The 20736-nt window shown below is 34.6% G+C and overlaps 1 protein-coding gene and 1 long non-coding RNA gene across 5 annotated transcripts in view; both read left to right on the top strand.

The window, feature by feature from the left end:
• The window catches only part of LOC127856753 (cysteine and glycine-rich protein 1-like), a 75958-nt gene that overhangs the window by 41458 nt on the left and 13764 nt on the right, over window positions 1-20736 (top strand). For all 4 annotated transcript variants that reach the window (XR_008038201.1, XR_008038200.1, XR_008038202.1 and 1 more), the window contains exons 3-4: window positions 8985-9150; window positions 10014-10183. Coding sequence is in view for 1 of the 4 variants with exons in the window: in XM_052392970.1 (XP_052248930.1) it covers window positions 8985-9150; window positions 10014-10183 (336 nt within the window). In the remaining 3 variants the exon portion in view is untranslated. The remainder of the gene's footprint in view (window positions 1-8984; window positions 9151-10013; window positions 10184-20736) is intronic.
• LOC127856829 (uncharacterized) lies at window positions 12832-14942 on the top strand. Its single transcript, XR_008038203.1, has 3 exons — window positions 12832-13386; window positions 14290-14390; window positions 14760-14942. It is a non-coding gene; the product is annotated as an uncharacterized LOC127856829 (long non-coding RNA).

Here is a 20736-nt window from a genome sequence, read left to right as displayed (position 1 = left end):
TTTTTATCTATTGCTGTTTGTTTTTATTATTAACAATATCTTATTATTGTTGTTTTTTTTATTAAATAATCAATTATGTGTTTTGTTTTATTTAAGATTGTTTTTATTGATTAAAACAGTTTATATTTGTAAAAAGTGTATAAATAAATAATAATGGTATTGGATACATTATTTGGAAATACTCCAATGTTTTTAATTTGATAAGTTATGCAAGATTTCGAAATTTTCATAATATTACTATGTTTATTTTAAATGGGAAATATAATAATAAAAGATTTGTCACATAGTCAGTCAACAAAATAACAACACCTAAAAACAACCTTTTCACACCACTAAAGGTAACAATTAACAGATAATCTGTCAGGCATTCAGAGCTGATGAGGGTACTGATTATCTTCTTCTGATTATCTAGTGGTAGATATACTGATTGGGGTTGCTTAGAGATAAGGCTGTAGTATGGAATGAGTTAACATACTGTATGATTGAAGTGGACTTGAATTGAGTACAATTAATGTAAAAAATACATTACATTTCAAAACATTTTTAGTAGAACCATACTAGCGGTATTATAGTGGATTTAATAAATCATGAAGTACTCCTGTAAAAGTAGCATTTTAAAATTATTACAGAAAATTGCGTGAATTACTGGATTTGAAATGAATACTGATATTTGCAGACTAAAATATGTTTCAATACACAACATTACAAAACACAACTTCTATTACTTATCCTTCAATGAGAGAAAATTGAACACCTTAATGGATAATAAGAATAAAAATATATATTTTTTTAATGAAACACCTATGTTTATAGGCAGTTAAATAAAAATAATAATAAAAATATCAGGTGAACAAAAATGGAATTTTTTAATACAGGTATTACCAGGTATTATGCTCAGCCCAGTATAATTATTTGTCAATGTGTGTAACTGAAGTCTTTGTTTATAATAATAATAATTATATGTTTAAAAATAATATTTTTTTAATAATAATTATTTGTTTAAAAATAATAATCAAAATATCAAGTGAACAAAAATGGATTTTTTAAATACAGGTATTATGCCAAGCCCAGCATAATTATGTCATATGTCAATGTGTGTAACTGAAGTCTTTGTTTATCTGTTTTGACATTTTGATTAATCTGTTTTGACACTTTGATAAAGCCTCGCCAGGGGTGTGAATGCGTGATTGTAATACCCATTAATTGCATGCTCCCAACCAGATTAAATTTCCTTTCTTTAATTAAGGTTTTCTTATCAATTAAACCATTTTATTTTATTAATTTAACTATCCTATATAACATGAATAAATAAATAATTGTGATATTAATGTAAAATTCTAAGAATTTAATGAAACTAATTAATCATCTTCAATATTTGACAAAGTACTAATAATAAAATAGTAAAATAATAATATTATTTAAAACAAATGCACAAATATTATAAATACAAAAAACTTAATTAATTTCAATTTTATATGTTGTAACACAGTTTATAGAAAAATACATTGGTTGAATTGCATATGACAAAAAACACAATGTAATCTTTCATTTAACATACTACATTTATTATTTTCACATCAAAATTGTGTGCAAAGTCAAAATTATAACCCCAGAACATCTGCTCACAAATTATGTTCAAATATGACAAAAGCAAATGACCATAAAATCTCATATACAAATATGGGGGTGAATTGTCTTGGGGGTGAATTGTCTTTGGGGGTGAATTGTCCAAGGAATTCAAATTCTGGGGGTGAATTGTCCAGGGGGTGAATTGTCTTGGGGGTGAATTGTCTGACACCCATTGATTATCACAGACATTTCATTAATTCCTTCTTAATGTGTAATCTCCATCGTTAATTCGATCGTTTACGACGTTATTTGCCCTTTTTGCCGATGTCACAATTTAATTCTGTATAGTCCGCCATGTTGATAAAATGTCAAATGATGTAAGCGACAGGTGCGCATAGCAACGTTAAATCGTATACGCCATTCGCATTTTGTTAAATTAGTATACGTCTCAGTAATTATTTGAATAATTAGATCTCATTATCTTAAAGAAGAAAACGTTAAGAATAAACTTGTTTGTGATTTTAAATGTAATTATGCGTACAAATATATGTTTTGATATAACTGAATAATGCATGCAATGCACAATTGCAACGAGAATAAGATCGAGTTTTTCATCAAAAGTCCCGAAGTAATGATTTTATCGTGGAGGAGAACACATTGCCGACCGAAAAGTGCGCTTGGTATAACATAGCCTTCGGCATTATCGATTGATACTGACACGGGGTTATTCACGCATGACTAATTCACAGCTTTGTAGCAGTCAGAGACCTACCTATAAATCGAGCAGTGTAATAGATTAAATCTACTCAATTTATATAGTCGATTAGACGTTGCCGTCTCGCGAGTAAATCAAGCACAGTCGGAGCGTCACAGACAATCAAGGAAGCTGATTTTGCGGACCAAGTTAGATCATAAGGCAATAAAGATGTTATCGATAAGGGCGCGTGGCGAAATTTGCCTTTGAAAAAAAGGCGCGTGGCGAAATTTGCCTTTGAAAAGGGCAGAGTGGCGATCCGGGAGGGCGGCGTGGCTTTTCGCCACGCTAAAATGGCCTGGGAAAAACACTAATGCCTACATGATGGCTTGCCTATGTTGTTATATGCCTACATGATTGGCTACGTACGTAATGGCGTGCCTTTATGATGGCATGCCTACATGATGGTGTGCCTACGTGGTGGCTAGCCTACATGATGTGTAGTGTACATGGTGATATGCCTTCATGATAGGGTATGTACGTAATGGTGTGCCTTCATGATGGCTTGCCTACATGATAGTGTGCCTACATAATGGTGTGTCTACATGATGGTTTTCCTACATTGTGACATGCCTATGTAGTGACATGCTCTCATGATGGTGTACCTACGTGATGGCATTCCTACATGATGGCTTGTCTAGGTGGTTGCCTGCCTACCTTATGATGTGACTCATGATGGCATGCCTCTGTGATGGGGTGCCTATGTGATGGCCTGCTTCTGTGGTGACATGCCTACATGATGGCAGGCGTGTTTGATGGCGTGAGGATGATGGCTGCCAAAGTTCCCCTAGTCCAACATCTCAACAGTTACATGTGTCAATTAAATTGCAAATTGACCATTTAATAGGTATATTGATCATGACTGGCAGATGACCCCTTTTGATTTTCAGGTCACTAGGTCAAAGGTCAAGGTAACAGTGAGTCAAAACTTAAATGTTTTCCTGATGATAACTCAAGCAGGCTATGCCTATGATTATGAAACTTCATAGGTACATTGATCATGACTGCCAGATGACCCCTTTTGATTTTCAGATCACTAGGTCAAAGGCCAAGGTCACAGTGACTCGAAACAGTAAAATGGTTTCCTGATGATAACTTAAGAATACTTAGGCTTAGGATCATGAAACTTCATAGGTACATTGATCATGACTGGCAGATGACACCTATTGATTTTCAGGTCACTAGGTCAAAGGTCAAGGTCACAGTGACAAAAAACGTACTTACACAATGGCTGCCTCTACAACTGACAGCCCATATGGGGGGCATGCATGGTTTACAAACAGCCCTTGTTTTTTTTTCAATTTCAAATGATAGCAATTATAAAATTGCATATATTGCTAATTTAGCAACCACGAGGAGTTTGAAATATGGGATTTACACTTGATATTTTCAATCATTCATAATTCCATGTAAACTAAACCTGTCCTATCAGTGTTTTTATGTCCCCCACTATAGTAGTGGGGGACATATTGTTTTTTGCCCTGTCTGTCTGTTGGTCTGTCTGTCTGTTTGCGCCAAATTTAACATTTTGCAATAACTTTTGCTATATTGAATATAGCAACTTCATATTTGGCATGCATGTGTATCTCATGAAGCTGCACATTTTGAGTGGTGAAAGGTCAAGGTCATCCTTCAAGGTCAGAGGTCAAATATATGTGGCCAAAATCGCTCATTTTATGAATACTTTTGCAATATTGAAGATAGCAACTTGATATTGGGCATGCATGTGTATCTCATGGAGCTGCACATTTTGAGTGGTGAAAGGTCAAGGTCATCCTTCAAGGTCAGAGGTAAATTATATGTGACCAAAATCGCTCATTTTATGAATACTTTTGCAATATTGAAGATAGCAACTTGATATTTGGCATGCATGTGCATCTCATGGAGCTGCTCATTTTGAGTGGTGAAAGGTCAAGGTCATCCCTCAAGGTCAGAGGTCAAATATATGTGGCCCAAATCGCAGGCTGTCAAGCGGTCATACTTTTTCCTACTTTTTGCTACTATTTCCTACTTTTTCATCAGGATCCTACTTTTTCCTATTTTTTTACCAAATCTTCCTACTATTCCTACTTTTCATTTTCAATGGAGAATTTTTTTTTTTAAAGAGTTTATTTAGTAAACTTGCAGGATAAATGAATCTATGGCATGACTGTATCCCTGTTAATGTGCATTCATCTAGATGAGACCTGACAACCCATGCTGACTGTCTGCTAGCACCTCTTCAGGAGCATAAATATTTATTTCTTATGTAACTTTTAAAATTATTGACAAGTTTTTTTGAAGTAACAATAGTGCCTTGCTTACTTCCTTAGCATTTGTACACTTCAGACTTCACTACCTTACACAGTTCCCAGTGATGCAAGAGCATTGTTTATTCCAGTTTTATTTTGTTTCCATTGACAACAATTTGACCAAACCTTATGCATGTTTACATGATATTGCTGTTTGGAATGTAGAGATATAGAGATACATGTATTGAATGAGTGGTTATGTAATATGGAATTTATTACACAAGTTATTGGAAAATGATAAAACTGATGCTTTGCAGAGTTTTCATCATTTACAAATATAATGTAATAAATTCTGTATTACATGTGTACATGACAACGGATATGATGTTCTATTGATATCATAGGTACATCATGCTAAGTAATTAAAGATAAATGCACAGAGCCTAAACGCCCTGATACATTTTTATGCTCCAGTTAGGGTGGCATATGGCAGTTGTACTGTCAGTCCTTCTGTTTGTCTGTCTGTGTGTCCGTCCGAAAACTTTAATATGGGCCATAACTTTTGCAATATTGAAGATAGCAACTTGATATTTGGCATGCTTAAGGATATAACATGCACAATATATTACCATTTCGATACACAGAAGACCTCTAACCACTTATTTGATGATACACCAAAATGAACAGCATCTAATTACATGTATACTTCTTTAACAGGGTAGCTTTGCTTGAAACTTAATTATCATAGATACACTATAAGTGCTAAAATGCCTAGTGGGAAAACAAAGTTTAACCCTTCATGGATGGAGAAGTGGGACAACAGTGAAAAAACACTTGGATCGTGGTGCAAGAAAGATACCGGCAATGAGTTTGCAAGATATTGTACTGTCTGAATGAAGTCCATCTTGTAGTAATTCTGGTGCTAATTAATTGATAAGTCATGCAGATGGATAAAAACACAAGGAAAACATGAAATACATGCATGATAATTCACAAAAGCGTTTGTTTGGAAGTGCCCCAAAGCCAAGCAGCTCTCAGGGTGGTGGGGATAAATCTATCTGTATGCAAGTACATTCATCACATAAGGAACAGGTACAAAAGGCTGAAATCTTTTGGGGCCTTAAGGTAGCTTCAAGTGGGTATCCATACAGAACATTTGATGGCACTCCTGCTCTGTTTCAAGCTATGTTTCCTGGACCTGTGTCTAAAAAATTAGTATTATGTATTCCTACTTTTGAGGGAAAAGTTCCTACTTTTTCCTACTTTTTTCCTACTTTTCTTGCAAAAGTAGTTCCTATTTTTTCCTACTTTTTGAAAAAAAGGTTACTTGACAGCCTGAAATCGCTTATTTTATGAATACTTTTGCAATATTGAAGATAGCAACTTGATATTTGGCATGCATGTGTATCTCATGGAGCTGCACATTTTGAGTGGTGAAAGGTCAAGGTCATCCTTCACAAGGTCAAGGTCATCCTACAATGTCAAACATCATATAGGGGGACATTGTGTTTCACAAACACATCTTGTTTATGGCAATTTCGGGGCCCATATTCGGCCCCATTCCCCTCAAAAAGAGTACATATTTTTCCCCCATTTTGTAAAAAAAAATCCCCTCCAGATGTTAATGTTTTTTGTTTTTCTTAGAAAGAACTGTTTCATAATCATGATAAAAATATCTAAATTTATTTCATAAATAACTAACAAAGTATATAACTATAATTTCTATGATTTTTAATTATTATCAAGTGTTATGTCCCCCACTATAGTAGTGGGGGACATATTGTTTTTGCCCTGTCTGTCTGTTGGTCTGTTGTTCTGTTGGTCTGTCTTTCTGTTTGCGCCAACTTTAACATTTTGCAATAACTTTTGCTATATTGAAGATAGCAACTTCATATTTGGCATGCATGTGTATCTCATGAAGCTGCACATTTTGAGTGGTGAAAGGTCAAGGTCATCCTTCAAGGTCAGAGGTCAAATATATGTGGCCAAAATTGCTCATTTAATGAATACTTTTGCAATATTGAAGATAGCAACTTGATATTTGGCATGCATGTGTATCTCATGGAGCTGCACATTTTGAGTGGTGAAAGGTCAAGGTCAAGGTCATCCTTCAAGGTCAGAGGTAAATTATATGTGACCAAAATCGCTCATTTTATGAATACTTTTGCAATATTGAAGATAGCAACTTGATATTTGGCATGCATGTGCATCTCATGGAGCTGCTCATTTTGAGTGGTGCAAGGTCAAGGTCATCATTCAAGGTCAGAGGTCAAATATATGTGGCCCAAATCGCTTATTTTATGAATACTTTTGCAATATTGAAGATAGCAACTTGATATTTGGCATGCATGTGTATCTCATGGAGCTGCACATTTTGAGTGGTGAAAGGTCAAGGTCATCCTTCACAAGGTCAAGGTCATCCTACAATGTCAAACGTCATATAGGGGGACATTTGTTTATGGCAATTTCGGGGCCTATATTCGGCCCCATTCCCCTCAAAAAAGAGTACATATTATTCCCCCATTTTGTAAAAAAAATCCCCTCCAGATGTTAATTTTTTTTTTTTTTTTTTTTTTTTTTTTTCTTAGAAAGAACTGTTAAATAATCATGATAAAAATATCTCAAATTTATTTCATAAATAACTAACAAAGTATATAACTATAATTTATATGATTTTTAATTATTATCAAGTGTATTAAATTAGATTTTCCCAAATTAGTGGACTTTTCACATGAATTGCATTTTTCTCTCACAATGGCCAGGAAAAGGCCTGATGTATCTATATTGTTTCAATATTTGTTGATAAAAACATTTCAATTTGGTCCATTTTATTGATAAAAACTGCTCAAATTTGCCATTTAATTGATTTAAAAAAACTCATATAGACTCAAAATGGCTAAGAAAACGGAGACTGTGCATGAAGGCTGAACTGTCAGAAACTAATGTTGAAAAAATCATTGATATATATATTTCAGAAAAAGGACAGAGACATTCTGCTGTGAATATTATATTCATACAAACATGTGTATTCACATAATAAATATAATTACTTATAAAAGAGTGAATTTTTAATTTTCCCCTTTTCCTAAAAAACGACGCATTTTTACCATTTGGACGGGCCCCACCATCATTCCCTTATAAGTGAAAAAAACCACTGCCTATTATAGTCTGTTTGCAGCATGTTGGATATCAGGCTTGGGGAAATTGCCGGTCCGCCGGTCCTGACCGGCAGATTTCCATTTGGTCCGATAGATTTAACAAGAATATCGGTCCTGGCGACCGGCAAAATGTGAAATGAATGCAAACAAATAAAAAAAATTTCAATGTTTAAAATTCGAAGAGCAAATCCCTTACTACATCATGAAAATGAAATTGCTCATTGTTTTGATGTTTGCGATAAGTTTGTTGCGTACAATTAGCAAATCCAACTGGTTACACAACACCTACTTCAAACTCAGTCGCAAAATCGGCAACTGCGTTCTAACAAAAAAGATCTTGGTAGCTTTGACATATTTTTCGAGTTGATAAGGACATTAAAATATGAATTTCTGTATGAAGCATGGCTTTAAAAAGGTTGTATATAAAATATAAACAATGTTCTAGTGATATCTTTATAACATGCACTCATCATAGGTCTCAAACAAGTTATCATTTAAAATTGTACAAGTTAATGTCCGTTAACCGCAATTTTATTTTCGATACTTCCTCCATACTTAGTTTACGTTGTTATAATGCCTTAATGGATATCGTTGGTAAGTTAAATATAGTTTGATCAATTAGATGCCCTGTTACATATTTCGTTGGATGATCATCATTATTTATGTTAATCTACATAGTTGTGTTGTTTTTTTTCGGTCCGACAAAATTTTCTCCGGACCGGCACATTTTCTGAAATGCCTGTCCAGATGACCGGCAGATTTTTTCCAATTTCGCCAAGCCTGGGATATATATCTCTTTTAAGAGAAAGTTTTGTTTTTGATTTCAATTAAATCTTAAAACCTTGAACCTCATTCTTCTGTTCCCTGACAGTAATGTTTGCAATGTCAGGAATCTGATATATAGAGCAGGGATTGAACTGCTTAACCCATTTATGCCTAGCGTCTAGAAAAAAGGCCTTGGCAAACAGCGTATACCCAGATGAGACGCCGCATGATGCGGCGTCCCATCAGGGTCTGCGCTGTTTGCTTAAAGGAATTTCTGTAAGAAGTATTCTAAATATAGAAATTAATATACTAGACATTCCTAATTTTGGAAATAAATTGATCAAAGTTAGAGGGATGGGAGAGTCTACTAGGCATAAATGGGTTAATTTCACCAAGGAGACTGAAAGTGTAGTCCATTAATAGCTTGTAGGAAATGCACAGGATAATTAGGGACACTATTGAAAATCTGCTACTTCAAGATGTTAATTCATATTATTGTTTTTCCAGCTGAATGCAACAAGCTTTTGGATAGCTACACCTGCACAAACCACGAGGATGAGGTGTTTTGCAAAGCGTGCTACAGTAAGAAGTTCGGGCCCAAGGGTTACGGGTTTGCAGGAGGTGCATCTGGTCTATCCATGGACACTGGAACTCCTTTTGAGGTGACTCGTGGGTAGGTGTATTTGTATAAGCATTGCCTTTGAAATGAACTCTTGTATATGGCCTAGTATAAGGCCTAATTAGTGTTTTGCCATCCTTGTAGGTTTCACGATTGGGTTTGAAATTATTGGTAACAGTGTTTTTCTCATTCAAATTCAGGTCCGGTAATCGGCCCAATTCACAATCGAAAAGAGTACATATTTTTCCCAAATGGAAGCTAAAAATTCCCAAAGGAAGGTTTAAAAAAAAAACATTTTTTTTTTAATCTTATTTTTTTTTGTTCAACTCCTATCCGTATAAGTTCAACCTAAGTTAATATAATACTGAAAACACTTGAATTCTCAATTTTTAAGCATTTTTTAGCAAAACAACAACACTAATTCCTCAATTTTAGTCAAAACGCTGCACATTTTCCCAGTCCAAAAGAACCTGGCCTCATTCCCTAACTGGTGGAAAGAAAACACTGGGTAATATTGATTGAAAACACTGGGCAATATTGATTGAAAACACTGGGTAATATTGATTGCCCATATTGCTATTTGCTTACATTTGTGGCTTGGTCCAGAGCATTTCAAAACACATGTAATTTATGATTCATTTACATTATTATCTGACTATAGCATTTCTCCAAAAATGATTAGTAAATTAACTCAAAACTTTTCCACCTTCAGAGTAGTAGTTGTGTCGTTTAAATAGTTATAGAAGTTTTACACTCACTCTGCTTAATGACTGTACCTTGGGTGTTCCTACATCTCTCAATCAGTTGTTTAAACAATAACGTACACATACCCAAATGTACCTATGGGCCAAAGATTAATCTAGATACAAAAGAATTTTCAGTTAAAACTGCTTTGATCTACTTTTGCTGATTTCCAGGAATGTCTCAAGCTATCAGCAGGCTCAGGCGGCCCCCATCCTGGAGCGTAACGGGGGTGGAGGAAAGTTGGGGGGCGGCGACTCGTGCCCTAGGTGCAACAAGACTGTCTACTTCGCTGAGGAGGTCCGCGCTGTGGGCCGGAAGTGGCACAAGATGTGTCTCCAATGTGGTAAGATGAGATATATAGGTATTCCAACAAACCTCGTAGCAAAGTTTCATGCAGTACCGGTGCTTTGTGGTTTTGAAATAACCATTAATAAAACCAATTGAAGGAAATAAAACTTTGAAAATAGTTTAGCAGTTTCTGTGCACACAGAGGTTGTTCTGCTTCTTCTAGTTAACCTTGCCAGGGGACAAAAATATTTATAAATTGCACTCGTCCTGCAGGACAAGTGCATTAAAATTTTCACTCGTCCTGCAAACACATGCACTTGTCCTTCAAATATGTGTGAAAGAAAGATTGCAAAGAACTGATATGACTAATAATGTTTCCTATATCACTGCTAAAATGCTGCTTACTTAGTTATTCATGCCAGCTGATCACAGAAGAAATGTTAACTTACTTTATTTATGAGGAACACAAAATAAATAAACGAAGACAAATTTGTTTTTTCCTTTTTCTAATGCTTGCGTGCTTTCCATTTCGGATGGATGAACATCGCTCCTGCCCCCTTTAAAGAACGCTCGTACGTGAGACATTTTTCAGACTGGTTTAAAACCGTACTTCGCAGTAAAATAATTCTTTAAAAAAATCAATACTTACAGTGAATGAAGTCAGATGGTTCCCTGTCAACATGGACGCGCAACGTTTACACCAAAAAGCCAATATTTACTCAGTCTCGCATAACAACGCACACCTGCTGTATGAAATTTACAATTACGATTTCCGGTTCATTCGCGTTCTACTTTCGGAATAGATATGCTATAAGAAATGATTTTATTTAATGAAAAAGAGTCTTACTGGTCAGAAAATACATATTTTAACATCAGTTTTTTTTTCACTCGTCCTGTAGGACTAGAGCTTTAGGGAAATTCACTCGTCCTTTCAAGATTTCACTCGTCAATACGAGCGGACGAGTGGAATTTTTGTCCCCTGCTTGCTCTGGTAATTTTTACTCGGTATTTCCGGAGAAAACCCGAGGTATTGCCATAGCCAGCTTGTTGTGTTGTCCACGTCGTGCTAAAACCTTAACATTTTGTTAAGGTTTTGAACATTGGCTCTTAAATTTAATTTCTTCTACCTACAACTTTGAAACTTCATATGTAGATGCACCTTGATGAGTTCTACATGCCACACCGATTTTTATGTCACTAGGTCAAAGATCAAGGTCACTGTGACCTTCAAAAAAAATAATCTGACAAGCTATCATTTATTCAAAACTGCACCCCTAGCGGAGTGTGGCACCTGTTATGCCGTGCTCTTGTTTGACAAGGCATGTTAATATTGAACTCACCTTCATAAAAACAAATTCACAAAAAATATCTTAAACAAGACTATTGCCAAGCAATAAAAGTCTCCTACCAATGAAACTCCACCATTTTCAGCAATATTTCTAGTCTATTTGTTGCCATAGCAACCAGAATTCTTGAAATAGGAACAAAATGAAATGAGTTGCATAATGTCCTTATTGTCATCTGTTCATGTTTCAAGTTTCATGAAAAAATACTTAGAACTTTTAAAGTTATCCCAGGATCCAGAAAAGTGTAACTGACTTAGACCAATCCCGTCTGTAGATCTGCCATAGTCATTAGCACTTTTCTATGGATTTCCATAGAAAATATTACGGAATTCTACGGAAATCGATGGAAATCCATGGAATTTGATGGAATTCCATCCACTTGCCAATTTTCCATCTGAAGCTGTTATGGAATTCCACGGAATATCAACTAAAATTCCATGCATTTCCACGGAATGTATGGAAAACACCATGGAAAGTTGGACTTAGCCATTTTTTTCAACGGAAATCGTTATGGAAAATAACTTATACATTTTCTTGGATGGAAATCAATGGAAAATAACTTAGAAAATTTTCGCTGGTTGTCTGAAATGTATTTGTAGTTTAATACATGTATGAATTTATTTGCATCATGTATTTTGTATTTAAAAGAAAATGCAATAAGGATAAATATAAATTTGTTCTAGAAATTGGAACAGTTCTGGAACTGTTCCATATTTGTGTTCTAAAACGTATGTTCTGGAATTGTTCCAAAACAGTTTTTTTAGAATAAATCCAGAACATTTGTGGAAAATGGCTTAGGACTGAAACTGTTCCAATAATTTCAAGAACCTTTTTAGAACATTTCAAGGACAAAATATGGTCAAGAAATTTCTAAAAATGTTTTAAAATGTAGTTCTAGAACACATCTAGAATGCTTTAAGAACCAGTAAGTTCTACAAAAGTTCTAATGGGGAATTAGAACACATATAGAACACCTTACACTTACAAATAGCCAAATAGACTTCATAGTAGCGACAGCAGCAGCAGCAGTAGTAGTAGTTGTTGTAGATGTAGTAGCTGTATTAGTAGTAGTAGTTGTTGTTGTTGTAGTAGGTGTTGTTGTTGTAGTAATTGATGTAGTAGCAGTAGTGTTTTTTATATCAGTAGAGGTTGTGGTGGCAGAAGTAGTAGTAGAAATAGTACCATTAACAGTTTCTGAAGCAATAGTAGTAGCAATAGAAGTAGCAGTAGTAGCAGTTGTTGCAATAGTAGCAGTTGTTGCTGCTGTTGTTGTTGCTGCTGTTGTTGTTGCTGCTGTTGTTGTTGCTGCTGCTGTTGTTGTTGCTGCTGTTGTTGCTGCTGCTGTTGCTGTTGTTGCTGCTGCTGTTGCTGCTGTTATTGTTGCTGCTGTTGTTGGTGGTGTTGTTGATGCTGTAGTAATTAAAGTAGTAGTTCTGCAGAAGTAGGAGTAGTTGTTACTTTCAAAGCAATTTCTACAAGTTAAAATTCCTTAACCCTGTCCAAGTGGTATACACACTGTTTTTTCTCAATATCAAACTCAGCCAGTCCAGGTTGTCAAATAACAATCTATCTGATAACCCCAACGTGTGCTTTGCATCAGATGTTGGGTATGTTTGCTGCAAATCTATTGGTTATAAGATATAACAGCCTTTTCTAATTGGCTGAATTCAAATACAGAAAGTTTACCTGTTAGATTGAAACATGAAACATGGTGAACAATGTACTGGTTAAACTTGTTAAAATAAAGTTAAAGAAATTTAACAAACAGAAGAGTTCATGAGTTTTTCCATTAAAAACACTTTCTTAAAATACTTATGTATTTATATCATTTGGAAAGTGACATGAAATATTGCTAAAGAGTGATGCATACAGTGTTTGAGCAGTCTGTCTAGGAATAGAACAACAACTGAAGGTTTGTGTTTTTTATTATTTCTAAATATTTCTTTAAATTTAATCTTCTTATGACATTATTGTAGACCTTTTTATGTGATATTTGAGGTTTTAGTATGGCAAATATTAGTTTAAAAGCAGCTGTCACCCATATTTTCACCAAATTTTCACTTAGTGGAGTTTGCAGGTTGAAAAAGGAAGTAATAAGACCTATGTGGAGAAATTAATAACGTTGAATGTAGTATAGGAATTTTATTATGCAAGGTTATGGAACTGAGGCTAAGGAAGTTTTGTACTGTGCATGGTGAGCACTCAATGCTCATTAATGGTGTTAATGTTTATTATTTTCCCCCGCCATAGGCGGAGGGATATTGTTTTGGCGTTGTCTGTCCGTCCTTCCATCCTTCCGTCTGTCCGTCTTTCCATCCGTCCGTAGCCATATCCTGGAAGTGCTTTGGCGGATTTCATTGAAACCTGGTTCGAGTATATATACATGGATAAGAGGATGATGAACGCCAAATGGAATTGTACACCATCTGTTAAAAACGGGGTTATGGCGCTTTGTATCTTTAAAAAATGCTTGTTTGAGTGTCAAATATAATACTTATGTGTCCAGAAGCATATTGGCGGGGGATATCAATTCAACGTATTTGCTTGTAAATAAAAAATTAAACCAATGGAATTGGTTTTTAGGTATCTGAGTGTGCATTTTCATACCAATAGAATTACACATCATTCTATTTATAGCAATATTAAATTTATACTAATCATACCAACAAATTAAGTTATGCTTAGTGCTTTGCGATGTATTCACTTCGTTTTAAGTTCTCTTTCTAAAGACCATTTAACAACTTAATATTTAAAACAATTCATGAATTACGTTCCCTACACATTTTCATTATGTGCTTTAATTACCATTGACCAGTTGATGGAAGATACTGCAGAGTTTGGCAGGGAAATAATCTAACAGCAAAGCGGCTCTTTAAGCGCATTTACCTAGAGGACTTACAGGGCCACAAATTCATGGTAAATATTGTCATGCCCTGGGCTAGATAAGTTATTTTATGTTAACCACCTGAAAGTATTTTGTCTTGGAATTCAATATATTGGTCTTAATCAGTTACACTTTTCTGGATCCTGTGATAACTTTAAAAGTTCTAAGTATTTTTTCATGAAACTTGAAACATGAACAGATGACAATAAGGACATTTTGCACGTCATTTCATGTTGTTTATAATGCAAGAATTCTGGTTGCTATGGCAACAAATATATTTAACAAACTAAAAATAGTGAAGTTTAACAGGTAGGGGACCATATTGCTTTGCAATCTCTTGTTATAGTTTGAATGGAAATAACTCTTTGCTTTAGACATTTTTATGATTTTTTATTCTGTAGAGCACATGTGAGCAGTATACAATGTACCTCATACCAAAAAGGACCCGGAGGCAGTGACTGGTGTTCAATATTCTCAGAAGAAAAGGAAAATGGCAGTGGAAGACTTGTACAAACATTTTTAAAAACTAGCCTCTGTGTTAAGCCTGGCAGTCTGTGGCTAGTGACATGTTTTATTTCGGTTACTTCTTGTATAAAAAAGACCAGTTATTTATTTTGTGAATTGTATTTTGTGTTTGTTTTTTGTCTTTATTTATTTGTGTTTTTTTTAATTTAGGAATTTGAAACTTGGATAATTGAATAAAGTCCGTGTTCAACAGTACTGAGCATAGTATAATAAATAACAAATTTACAACAGTTGTTAATTTGTTATGTATTATTATTAACTATGCTCAGTACTTGAATACTGGTTGTCTGCATGGGAATTTGTTTTCTAGAAAGTTGGTTTCAGACTTAAATATTTTTGAAGTTAACCTTCGGAACTTTTCTAGAATTGTACTGGAACACATCAACTAGAACTGAACTTCTGTTATCATACTGAAAGTGTTCTAGAATTAATAAGGAACAGTTGTTGAACGTTAAAACTTATGAGAAAAACTCTAGAACAATTGTGCGTGATGTGTGTGTGCATGTAATTGTGTGTGTTTATGAACATATGTTAGAAAGGAAGTATACTTGTCATAAGAGAAATGTAAAATTCTACTTCTATGTTTTATATTGTGCCTTTTATAAGTTTTTCTTTTCTCACCTGTATATGCGGGCATGTTTATGGATGTGTTTCTGAATGTGTGCATGCATGCCTGTGGTTAAGAGAGTTGGTACTTTATGAAAATGTAAAACCACTCATTTTTGAATATGTACTGTGACTGCATGTGTGTGGTCAATGATTGATGCCAGATCTTGTTCTTGTTTAACTTCTATGATGAAACATTTAGTTACATTCACATTTGTTTTTCAAAATCGATAAAATGCCTTTGATCTATAATCTGTTTTTTTCTATTTTATTCCAGCTTTTTATTAAATTCCATATCTTTTCACGGAATTCCATATAATTCTATGGAATTCCACGGCATTCTATGGAATTCCATGGCGTTCTATGGAATTCCACGGCGTTCTATGGAATTCCACGGCGTTCTATGGAATTCCACGGCATTCTATGGAATTCCACGGCATTCTATGGAATTCCACGGCATTCTATGGATTTCCACGGCATTATATGGAATGCCACGGAATTCTATGGAATTCCACGGCATTTTATGGAATTCCATCCCATATCAAGTCCCTCTTCTGTTTTTTTTTCACTTTTCCATTGATTGCATGGAATCGGATGGAAAGTTAGTGCCAATACTCCACGGAATTCCATCTAACGATTTCCATAGAATTCCATATGATTCCACGGCAGATCTACAGACGGGATATATTGAATTCCAAAAAGACAAAATACTTTCAGGTGGTTAACTTTAAATAACTTATCTAGCCCAGGGCATGACAATATTTACCATGAATTTGTGGCCCTGTAAGTCCTCTAGGTAAATGCACCAAAAGAGCGGCTTTGCTGTTGGATTATTTCCCTGCCAAACTCTGCAGTATCTTCCATCAACTGGTCAATGGTAATTAAAGCACGTAATGAAAATGTATAGGGAACGTAATTCATGTATTGTTTTAAATATTAAGTTGTTAAATGGTCTTTAGAAAGAGAACTAAAAACGAAGTGAAATCATTGCAAAGCACTAAGCATAACTTAATTTGTTGGTATGATTAGTACAAATTTATTATTGTTATAATTAGAATGATGTGTAATTCTATTGGTATGAAAATGCACACTCAGATACCTAAAAAACAATTCCATTGGTTTAATTTTTTATTTACAAGCAAATACGTTGAATTGATATCCCCCGCCAATATGCTTCTGGACACATAAGTATTATATTTGACACTCAAACAAGCATTTTTTAAAGATACAAAGGGCCATAACCCCGTTTTTAACAGATGGTATACAATGCCATTTGGCGTGCATCATCCTCTTATCCATATGTATACTCGTACCAGGTTTCAATGAAATCCGCCAAAGCACTTCCAGGATATGGCCTTGGACACACAAAAAAGCATTTTTCAAGATACAAAGGACCATAACTCTGTTATTAACTAATGGTGTACAATGTCATTTTGCATGCATCATCCTCTTATCCATATACATACCGTAATTACTCTATATTTTCGGACACTCTAAGTTTTCGGACACCCCTTTTTTTAGCAAAAATAATTATTTTCCGTGACTCTTAATTTTCGGACACACGAGTTTTCGTCCATAATTAATGTCTCTAAGTTTTCGGACAGTAAATTTTTCAGCGCTATTTTACTAAATTTCGGTCCTGTTTTCGATATCTAATGACACTTCGATCATGGGGTTTTACAACCAGATTAACATCATCAAACATGGCAGGTGCATGCCTGAGGGCATCGGACCATTACATTTGCCTTATTGGGTAAATAACCTTGTACGGTAAACCGGTATTAAACAATGGTTTCGCCCGATAGCATAAGCGTTATGACAATTACCAGGGGTAGTGTCAATTAACAGTTCAATTATCTACCGCAATGTTACTACCCCTTCTCAGTAAAATAACTTTGACAAATACTATACGCTTCAAAGTGTGATGCACCCTATTGCATGTTTTACGAACAATGGAAGGTATTAGACAACAACTATCGGAAATGAACAAACGAAGAATTTATAGTTTGCTTTTTTTATTGCGTTAATTACAGGTTCATACTAGCGAGTATCGGTACATCACATGCTCATTTCTGAACTCGTTGGTCAAAGTACAACCTTGTAGTAACTTTCTGTTAAATAAATTAAGCATTTAAAATTCTTTAAAATACAGTGCAAACATATATAACTGTAATTTTTACTATACGACATGGTATTTTACAAGCGCGTTCTATTACCGGTAGTCGTTGATACGATTGACGCTATTTTCGGACACTTCAATGTTCGACTCTAAGTTTTCGGACACCTGTATTTTGTGAATATTTTTCGTATCTAAGTTTTCGGACAAGAAATTTTTTTATTATTTTTAAGTGTCCGAAAACATAGAGTTATTACGGTACTCATACCAAGTTTCAGTGAAATCTGCCAAAGCATTTCCAAGATATGGCTACAGATGGATGGAAAGACGGACAGACGGAAGGATGGAAGGATGGACGGACAACCCAAAAGCAATATCCCTCCGCCTATGGCGGGGGATAATAATAAATATTAACACCATTAATGAGCATTGAGTGCTCAACATGCACACTACAAAACTCCCTTAGCCTCAGTTCCATAACCTTGCATGATAAAATCCCGATACTACATTCAACGTTATTAATTTCTCTACATAGGTCTTATTACTTCCTTTTTCAACCTGCAAACTCCACTAAGTGAAAATTTAGGTGACAGCTGCTTTTAAACTAATATTTGCCATACTAAAACCTCAAATATCACATAAAATATGGCTACAATAATGTCATAAGAAGATTAAATTTAAAGGAATATTTAGAAATAATAAAAATCACAAACCTTCAATTGTTGTTCTATTCCTAGACAGACTGCTCAAACACTGTATGCATCACTATTTTACAATATTTCATGTCACTTTCCAAATGATATAAATACATAAGTATTTTAAGAAAGTCTACTCTTCTGTTTGTTAAATTTCTTTAACTTTATTTTAACAAGTTAAACCAGTACATTGTCCACCATGTTTCATGTTTCAATCTAACAGGTAAACTTTCTGTATTTTAATTCAGCCAATTAGAAAAGGCTGTAATATCTTATAACCAAAAGATTTGCAGCAAACATACCCAACATCTGATGAACAGCACATGCTGGGCTTATCAGATAGATTGTTATTTGACAACCTGGACTGGCTGAGTTTGATATTAAGAAAAAACAGTGTGTATACCACTTGGACAGGGTTAAGGAATTTAAACTTGTAGAAATTGCTTTGAAAGTAACTACTACTCCTACTTCTGCAGAACTACTACTTTAATTACTATAGCATCAACAACACCACCAACAACAGCAACAGCAGCAACAACAGCAGCAACAACAACAGCAGCAGCAACAACTGCTTCTACTGCAACAACTGTTACTACTGCTACTTCTATTGATACTACTATTGCTACAGCAACTGTTTATGCTACTACTTCTACTACTACTACTACCACCACCACCTCTATTGATATAAAAACACAACTGCTACTGCTACTACATCAATTACTACAACAACAACACCTACTACAACAACAACTACTACTACTACTAATACAGCTACTACATCTACAACTACTACTACTACTGCTGCTGCTGCTGTCGCTACTATGAAGTCCATTTGGCTAGTTGATATTGTAAGGTGTTCTATATGTGTTCTTATTCCCCATTAGAACTTTTGTAGGACTTACTGGTTCTTAAAGCGTTCTAGATGTGTTCAAGAACTACATTTTAAAACATTTTTAGAAATTTCTTGACCATATTTTGTCCTTGAAATGTTCTAAAAAGGTTCTTGACATTATTGAAACAGTTTCAGTCCTAAGCCATTTTCCACAAATGTTCTGGATTTATTCTTAAAAAACTGTTTTGGAACAATTCCAGAACATACGTTTTAGAACACATATATGGAACAGTCCCAAAACTGTTCCAATTTCTAGAACAAATTTATAATTATCTTTATTGCATTTTCTTTTAAATACAAAACACATGATGCAAAAAAATTCATACATGTATTAAACTACAAATACATTTCAGACAACCAGCAAAATTTTTCAAAGTTATTTTCCATTGATTTCCATCTAAGAAAATGTCTATGTTATTTTCCATCTGATTTCCATTGAAATAAATGGCTTAGTCCAACTTTTCATAGTGTTTTCCATGTATTCCGTAGAAAAGCATGGAATTTTAGGAGAGATTCCATGGAATTCCATAACAGCGTCAGATGGAAAATTGGCCAATGGATGGAATTACATCAAATTCCATAGATTTCCATCGATTTCCATAGAATTCCATATCATTTTCTATAGAATTCCATAGAAAAGTGCTAATCGCTATGGCAGATCTACAGACGGGTCTTGTGTTCACTTTATATATATAAACACTATAACTCTCTCTGAATATAAATGAAATGCAGCACATGTTTTTATAAGTCTGTAACTCACGGTTTCTTAAATAAAATATTCACATTTTATGTACTAGAACTTTCACTACACAAAGTTTGGATCAAGATCAATTCAAGCGCAGTCTGATCAGGATCCAAAGTGTTCGCTTAACATCTTTAGAAGTACTGACTGAATGACAATTATGTTGAACAGTTTGGATCCTGATCAGACTGCTCTTTTGGAGCCAAAATGGTTGCCAGTTTCCAGTTATGTGGCTCATTTTTTCTCATGATTGATACAAATTATCATAATATAAAAAGCAAGTCTGTTGTATATTAAATAGTATTTTTTAGTGTGCATATTCCACCCATGGATGAAAGTTACAAAGTTGGTTGTTATTTAAAGCTATTAAACAATTTAAAAACTTTTCAATTCTTTTTTATTTAAGTCAAATGCATGCTATATTTGTTATAAACATACATATGATTAACACTCAACAAAAGTTTAACGATCACTATAATACACTACACACCTGGCGTGGTTAATGGTCTCTATTGAAGCAATATAGTTTAATACATGCGAAAGGTGCTTTTACATATAAATATATATAAAAGTATGTTTACTATTATTATGCCCCCCTTCGAAGAAGAGGGGGTATATTGCTTTGCTCATGTCGGTCAGTCCGTTCACCAGGTGGTTGTCAGACAATAACTCAAGAACACTTGGGCCTAGGATCATGAAACTTCATAGGTACATTGATCATGACTCGCAGATGACCCCTATTGATTTTGAGGTCACTAGGTCAAAGGTCAAGGTCACGGTAACCCGAAATAGTAAAATGGTT

Source organism: Dreissena polymorpha, chromosome 1 (assembly GCF_020536995.1).
Source record: "Dreissena polymorpha isolate Duluth1 chromosome 1, UMN_Dpol_1.0, whole genome shotgun sequence".
Lineage (NCBI taxonomy): Eukaryota > Metazoa > Mollusca > Bivalvia > Myida > Dreissenidae > Dreissena > Dreissena polymorpha.
The sequence above is the reverse complement of the archived record's forward strand: the minus strand, read 5'-3'. Positions and strand labels throughout refer to the sequence as shown.